This window comes from Symphodus melops (genome assembly GCF_947650265.1).
Source record: "Symphodus melops genome assembly, chromosome: 12".
Classification (NCBI taxonomy): domain Eukaryota; kingdom Metazoa; phylum Chordata; class Actinopteri; order Labriformes; family Labridae; genus Symphodus; species Symphodus melops.
The window spans coordinates 11106968-11115474 of record NC_136702.1 but is presented as its reverse complement, the minus strand read 5'-3'; the positions used below and the strand labels follow the sequence as shown (position 1 = coordinate 11115474).

The following is an 8507-nucleotide window of genomic DNA, read 5'->3' as shown; positions in this document are numbered from 1 at the left end:
TGTTAAACATCATTCATAAACATATTTTACATGTACAGTGTTTTAAGTTGGCTTACATTGAGCTCCAAAACAACTCCGAGACAATCGTAAGGCAAAGACAACGATGTGCAAGCCAGAACGATCAGGGATGTTATGAGCACATGTTCCATTTTTGAAAGATCCCTTCTGCAAATGACATTGGTGACCACCTGAAAAGAGAAAAAGATCATTGAAATGTATTGCCCCTGTATAAATATATGTATATATATAAGTATATATATGTTTTTTTTCACAGTTCTAGGAAACCACTGCAAATTAGGTGAAAGACACAAAGCCTTTATTTTCTTATATTTCATAAACTGTAACCCCAAGATGATCACTTTCCTTTCACATGTGTAAACATTTAACAGTTAATTTTGAGGTTGCTGTTGAGAAAGTGCCACTCACCTCTCGTGTAACAAAACACTCCAGTGGAAATGTGGCTATTATGCTGAAGCCAAAACAGAAGCGACCGAATGTCACCAGATTATCATCTCTGCAGTAGTTCTCAAAAATGTCTCCTGAAAAGTGGAAATATGAGATAGTAAAACCCATTTGTGGTATAAAAAGTAGACTCACAGTTCAACATCTCGAGCACTGATACCTTGTGTGTAACCAGTGAAGGTGATATAGCCTGCAACAGCAAAGGCAGCGCTAAATAAAACCGCAGAGCCTACAGACGTGTGGGTGACCCGTGACCAGTTTGCTACAGTGGGCTTCTCCAGAGAACCATAGATAAGAAAGCTGTTGTGGTGGCATATAAATGCTGTAGAGATACAAGAAAGAAGAAAAACAAAGTTCTATTATTACACACAGAGTCATAGCTCGATAAATCTCATGACTGCAGTTTGAATATATGTCCTAGTTTATTTTATTTTGTTTCCCTTATGAACCAAGAGGGTTTCTCATTTGATGGTAAACAGATCTTATCTTTTTCGCTTCATCACTAAAAACACGTCTCTGTTTAGGCCAAACAACACTGACTGTATTCAAGAGCTTGTAACATACACATCTAAATAACTAATTTTAACAGTAAATGCTATTATCCTCAAGGCATTTGATTCATATGATATTGCAGATAACTTTTGTAAAGACCTTAAAATGAGTCTCACTAAGTTCATGGTTACAACAGAAGTTCTTTGACAGCTTGTGAAATGATTTAGGAAAGGTTTAACAATATTGAGACAGTGTGCCAACTAGATTAATAGTCTCAATCTCTCCGCAGTAAAGCTGGATTACATTTCTTATGCTGGACAAGAAGCTGCCAACGTTGGCTCTTTGATAGGATCAATCTAATGACTTTAAATCAAAGCTGCTTCCATCCATTTTCTGGACAGCCGAGGTAGAAAAAAATCCAAATTAAAACTGACATGCGTTCAAAGCTGACATCTTCTCATAAAATCAACTGGAAACCCAAATCCCCAATAGTCTTCTAATTGTGTAATTTACTTCCTGAGGTACAATATATTAAGTATCTAACCATATTAGAAACAATTAGGTTTGAATACTAATTCAAAATATTCAATATTCAGGTTTTTGAATGCCTTTCTGATATTCTGTTTAAATGAGGTGTCATTAAGCTGTTGTGTTTTGGACAATAACACGTAATTGTCTTCGAACCAATCATAGTTGAATTATCATGGCAGCTATAACCGGCTTTGCACTCTGCAATAGTTTCAGCCATGCATGTGTTATTTAGGGTTGCAGGTGGTTAGTCTCTGTGGAATATTTTCAGTTTGAGTTTGGTGGGATGCTTTGATAATCTTCCTTTGAGTAGAGACTTCAGTAATAACATGAAACTAGCTAACATTATTCAATCGTTAAGCAATGTAAAACATAACGTTGAACAAAAATTGCGGCACCTGTTCTTAAATGGAATATTTTGCTGCCTAGTAAGAACTCAGATGACCGATGCCTACAACTTAGACTCAAAACCCTTGAAATGGACTGAACTGACAATAGCTGCTTTATAAAAAATTTTGGGACACTTTTTGTCTTTACTCAGAATTACGTTGATGCTTTATTGAGACTTTTAACCTTGACATTATATGAGCATTTTTAAAATTAAATAAAGTTTTTTTACAGAATATATTTGCAACATTAATTAACTGTCTGGAGTTTTGGGCCTCCGCCAACTTTTTACTACTCTAGATGTTTAGCTCTCATCATCGGTCACGTCTGCTTTTAAAGCTGCGCCTGTGGTAGAAACGGGTTTGATCAGAGCCCATTCAATTAAAACTGCTTAATGTCTCATATAGTTAATACCTCATTTTTAATTCTTGTGAAGCTTTTAACTGTCTTAGTAGACACATTGTTCTCTTTTCAGAGACATGTGAGTATTTTGCTATTTATCATTGCTCAATTGTTTTTCTTCTATCAACAGATGGCTGGAGATATTTAAGGCATCTGGATCATCCTAATTATGCAAATAAACTCACCAAAGGAAATGAGACCAACAGCCTGAATTGCGTTCCACTTTGCAAAGGACCAGGCATTCTGTGTAGGCACGCTATAAAGAAATATTTGTATATTCAGTCATCAAGGAACAGAGAAACATTTCATTACGGATAAGCAAACTGCAAAATGTCCATTCTTACATTTCTGGCCCAAAGGTAGCTGCTCTGATGATTGCAATGATGAGGATTGTCAGTGTCAGCAACATTGACACGAGGGACACCTAGTGACATAAAAGCATTTTTTACACACAGCTTCAAAAACGACAATCGTGTGGTACTCAGATTTACCTTCCCAAGCTTCTCAACATTTCGATACAGTGAGAGAGGAAGCGTGAAGACAATGGTTGATAGTAAGATCACAAAGTGACGTTCTGCAAGTATGTGACCAGGACCAACTGCAAACACAAGTCATACAGTTCATTATATGTATTATTTAATGCATTTAAATATTCTAGACATTTTTGGCAATTATCTGAAGTAGAAGCGTTAGCAGCATACCTCCAGGTATTCTCTGAAACACTTTGGTCAGCGTATCACCAGTTGTGATATTATAGCTTATCATGGCTGAGGAGTAAAATGGAAGAGGACCGTTGTAAATACAGCATCAGTCCTATTACGATACATTAGTCAGAACCAAAAATCTCTAATTTGAAAGCCTTAAACTGAATAATGAGAATACAAGAATGTGTGAGAGCACACTGGCAGTAATACAAGTTTTTCTGTGATGTAATACTTCCAATATTTAGCTTTGCACTTAGAAAAAAAAACTTACCGATGAAAGGATAAAGGAACTGCAGGGCAGATAAAATCAGAAAACCAGGAAAACCAAACGTGCTTTGCACCAACGCTTGATAACTGTTTGTCCCTGTGATGTTCCCTCCTTTAATAAGTAAGATGATTGTGTAGTCTGCCAATAAATACAAACACAATATTATAAATCAGTACGTTTGATACATTTATATATATCTGCATTTTCAAAATAGAAATTTAAAAAAACATTCACCTGTAATGAACCCAACGAGTATCAAAAGCAGGAGACCCAGGGGGAGACCCGCCTGATTCAGTGCGTATGGTAAACCTGGTCATAAATATTGTTTGAGAAAATAGATATAACACATTTATGTTTCTTTCTGCAACTGCTCTAAGATTAAGACTGTTTCACTGCAAGAAACTTTGAAATAACATTAAAAGCTACTTATTTCTGTGAGAAACAATCAGTGCATTATAACTTTGTGTTGCAAAATAATCTGAATTTCAGCGGTGTTACTAAACACTGGGCAGATTTTTTCATTTGATCACATTACATTTTCAATCAAAAAAAAAAATGAACAAACTCTTTTTTTAAAAATATATTGAAAAGACACTTGTACATTTAATATGATAATGGTAATAAATGAATAATGTTTAAAAAGCACAAACAGTGTTAGAGCTACAATCACTGAAGGCGTTGATTCCTTCTCGTGTTTTGTCCCCCCTGATTTGGACCCAGGACATTTGTGAGGTTAAACAAGTTAGAGGGGTGAACAGGGACAGCAGGCGCTGATCATATGATGGTGAGTTTACGACTCAAAGGGATTGAAAAGCATGAAAGTATGTCCTTGTTCCAAAATAGGCTTCATTGTAGAAAATACATCTGATTACTTCACTGATTTGCCTCAGGGTGAAGAGTTTCACAGCCAATTTTAACGCAAAGTTGTTTTTTTTATAGTCTGATGAAAAAAAAAGGAAGTGAGTTCTTACCAATAATTCCAGACCCTATAATGGAATTAATAAAATTAAAAGACGCAGACATCATTGTGTGTCTTTGCTTTCCGGAATCCTTTCTCACAGGAATTAAAGGTGTCTCTTCCTCATCGTTAAGCTGGGAAAAAAAAAAAAAAAGAAACGAAGCTATAGCCTCATAAAGATGTCAAGCAACATACCTGTGTTTTTCATTACAAGAGTCGTCTTTTTACTTACTTCATCGTGAGCCATCTTGAACACCTGCTGGTCGTTGACTTGCTTCCTTCTCGTCCTCTTCTACACACTGTGTTTATGTCACATAACTGCAGAGAGACTGAATTGAATGAAGTTTTTATGAGTCTGTAGATTTTTACTCCAACAAAAAAATCCTTTACCTAAACAGCGCCCCCGACCGGTCAAAGTCATAAACTTCGACTGTCAGTCCAGAAGTCCTCAGCGTCTCAGCTTTCTCCAACTCTCACAGTTTGACATGATGCCTAACACGCTTTGGTACGAATGCTTCACGTCGACCGGTCAATCAATACTCTTATTTTTTGTGATAATTGTTGTAGAATAGAGAAATGAAGTATGCATACTGTATTGACTTCTGTGAAAGCGACAGCCTACTAGCTCATATGAAACAGTTTTTTGTTTTTTTTTACATTAACAGACATAACAAAGGGAAGAGGGTTTTTTTAACACAGGAGTTAAAAAGAGACATATCAGGCTAAATAGCCTATTCGAATCAACCATTTTTGTTTTCCGTCAGAATTTTCGTCTATGAACACGCCCCCCCACCCCCCCTCCATGTCTACCTTCTATTTTCCCAGGGGCAGGAGAGTTCAGTAAGTTTACTTGTTACCACAATTATATTCATTCCCCTGACGTGTTTGCATATAGCCTACACTGACACTTAGCCTGGACTGACCCTCTGGTGTCCTTAAGAAACCTTGAGACAACACTTAAAGTATCTGCTGAGACATAATAACAAAAGAACATTGTAGGCCTACGAGGAAAAACATTTACACCGTGTCCCCTTGAAAGAAACTTACAATTTTAAATAACGATAATGCATAAAAAGTCAACGACTAAAGGAAGTAAACGTGCCATACGCTCAATATTTCTGATAGAAATGTATTTCATTGTACAAACCACAAATTACTATTGTAACGACCTGGGCATCAATTACTAAACAAAACAAGTATAGCCCCTAATTATTTAAGGCTGGTTTTTGTTTTTCAAAAGAAAAAATAGATTAAATCCTAAGTGATAATAATAGTTAAGGAGCCAATTATAAGATGGTTAACTTTGGGGGCAAAAAAAGCTAAATATTCACAATGTAATCACATAATGAGGTAGCCTATTACAAAACTACTTGGCAAAGAATAATGCACCTAATGAATTTTTTAATAAAAACAGAATTATTTGCTTAACATTACAGGTGTGTATTTAACGTAGTTCCCAAATCAGGTTGCATTATTTCACTTGGTGCCAAAATATGCCATAATGCATGCATGGAAATGAGGAATTAAAGGATTTAAGGATTGCCCTTTGAATCTGACTTTGAAAAGACCTCTTTGTTTAGGGGCGGATTTATGAACATGGAAGGAAGTCAAGATATTCTGTACAGTGAGGAAAAAAAAGTGAGCTGTTTGTCAAACTCAGATTGGGAAAAAAAATTGTTGTGAAATTTAATAAAATTAGGTTAGAGGTTCCTGCAGATTTTCTTGTAATAATAAACTCAGTACATTTACACCTTTCAGAGAAATCAGAGGCCACCACATCAGAATCGCCGGAATTTTAAACATGCTGCTGCCAACTCTTTATCACTTTCTCACTTAAAAAAAAAAAAAAAAGTTTAGTTGAAGAAGACATTGTGTCAGAGACCGGTTTGAATGAGTCGTTGTATAAAATGGTCTTAAATGTGAACTAATTCAAGAAATAACATGTCTTTTTAACTCATATTCTTTCACATGCTTCTGCTGCAGTCATTCTTCAAGCTCAAAACAACCAGTAAGCTGTTTTAAAACATTATGGAAGAAATACATAAAGCGACTTTGAGATGTTTTCCTCCTAATTAATCTGGTGAAGTTTCATAAACATTGTGTCTTTCTGTAAATGTTTGCCTGAAAAAGCTTGCAGTTAATTCTCCTTTCTGACAGCGACCTGTGATGGTGATTATATATATATATATATATATATACACACACATATATATATATATATATATATATATATATATATATATACACACATATATATACACTCAACAAAAATATAAACGCAACACTTTTGTTTTTGCTCCCATTTGTCATGAGATGGACTCAAAGATCTAAAATTCATTCCAGATACACAATATTACCATTTCTCTCAAACATTGTTCACAAATCTGTCTAAATGTGTGATAGTGAGCACTTTTGCTTTGCTGAGATAATCCATCCCACCTCACAGGTGTGCCACATCAAGATGCTCATCAGACACCATGATTAGTGCATAGGTGTACCTTAGACTGTCCACAATAAAAGGCCACCCTGAAATGTGCAGTTTTTGCTTTATTGAGGGTCTGGGGACTCAGAACCAGTCAGTATCTGGTGTGACCACCATTTGCCTCATGCAGTGCAACACATCTTCTTCGCATAGAGTTTATCAGATTGTCAATTGTGGCCTGTGGAATGTTGGTCCACTCCTCTTCAATGGCTGTGCGAAGTTGCTGGATATTAGTGGGAACTGGTACGCGCTGTCGTATACGCCGGTCAAGCACATCCCAAACATGCTCAATGGGTGACATGTCCGGTGAGTATGCTGGCCATGCAAGAACTGGGACATTTTCAGCTTCCAAGAATTGTGTACAGATCCTTGCAACATGGGGCCGTGCATTATCTTGCTGAAACATGAGGTGATGTTCATGGATGTATGGCACAACAATGGGCCTCAGGATCTCATCACGGTATCTCTGTGCATTCAAAATGCCATCAATAAAATGCACCTGTGTTCTTCGTCCATAACAGATGCCTGCCCATACCATAACCCCACCACCACCATGGGCCACTCGATCCACAACATTGACATCAGCAAAGCGCTCACCCACACGACGCCACACACGCTGTCTGCCATCTGCCCTGAACAATGTAAACCGAGATTCATCCGTGAAGAGAACACCTCTCCAACGTGCCAGACGCCATCGAATGTGAGCATTTGCCCACTCAAGTCTGTTACGGCGACGATCTGGAGTCAGGTTAAGACCCCGATGAGGACGACGAGCATGCAGTTGAGCTTCCCTGAGACGGTTTCTGACAGTTTGTGCAGAAATTCTTTGGTTATGCAAACCAATTGTTTCAGCAGCTGTCTGAGTAGCTGGTCTCAGACGATCTTGGAGGTGAACCTGCTGGATGTGGAGGTCCTGGGCTGGTGTGGTTACACGTGGTCTGCGGTTGTGAGGCCGGTTGGATGTACTGCCATATTCTCTGAAACGCCTTTGGAGACGGCTTATGGTGGAGAAATGAACATTCAATGCCCGAGCAACAGATCTGGTTGACATTCCTGCTGTCAGCATGCCAATTGCACGCTCCCTCAATGCTTGCGCCATCTGTGGCATTTTGCTGTGAGACAAAACTGCACATTTCAGAGTGGCCTTTTATTGTGGGCAGTATAAGGTACACCTGTGCACTAATCATGGTGTCTGATGAGCATCTTGATGTGGCACACCTGTGAGGTGGGATGGATTATCTCAGCAAAGCAAAAGTGCTCACTATCACACATTTAGACAGATTTGTGAACAATGTTTGAGAGAAATGGTAATATTGTGTATCTGGAATGAATTTTAGATCTTTGAGTCCATCTCATGACAAATGGGAGCAAAAACAAAAGTGTTGCGTTTATATTTTTGTTGAGTATATATATATATATATATATATATACACATATATATATACATATGTTTTCTGTCCACCAGGTGGCGTCAGACTTACAGTAAATATTCTGGCACTGTCAAGTTACCCATCTGAGTTTTAACAAAATAAACTATAAACCCTCACTTGAAACAAATGTACCCCACTAATTATTCAGTCAACTGTTTCATCGCTGATTGTGTCCGCAACTGTAATGATTCACAATTTACCCAGACGGGAGAGCAATATGGCTTCAACAAACTCTGCCCTATTGACACCTCTCCTCTTATGCACACACACAGACACAGACACACACACACACACACACACACACACACACACACACACTCTCTCTCTCTCTGTGTGTGTGTGAGTAGGTTACACAAACTGATCCATTGTTGTGGCTTTAGCTTTTAGTTTATGA

At 37.7% G+C, this 8507-nt stretch overlaps 1 protein-coding gene across 2 annotated transcripts in view; it reads right to left on the bottom strand.

Moving 5' to 3' along the window:
• slc38a11 (solute carrier family 38 member 11) overlaps positions 1–4544 on the bottom strand; it is a 127386-nt gene extending 122842 nt beyond the window's left edge. For both annotated transcript variants that reach the window (XR_013780212.1, XM_079356976.1), the window contains exons 1-11: positions 4434–4544; positions 4215–4335; positions 3478–3552; positions 3247–3381; positions 2973–3038; positions 2763–2869; positions 2616–2695; positions 2457–2527; positions 623–784; positions 427–539; positions 57–188 (exon numbers count right to left, since the gene is read on the bottom strand). Coding sequence is in view for 1 of the 2 variants with exons in the window: in XM_079356976.1 (XP_079213102.1) it covers positions 57–188; positions 427–539; positions 623–784; positions 2457–2527; positions 2616–2695; positions 2763–2869; positions 2973–3038; positions 3247–3381; positions 3478–3552; positions 4215–4335; positions 4434–4448 (1077 nt within the window). In the remaining variant the exon portion in view is untranslated. The remainder of the gene's footprint in view (positions 1–56; positions 189–426; positions 540–622; positions 785–2456; positions 2528–2615; positions 2696–2762; positions 2870–2972; positions 3039–3246; positions 3382–3477; positions 3553–4214; positions 4336–4433) is intronic.
• Positions 4545–8507: the final 3963 nt, after the last annotated feature.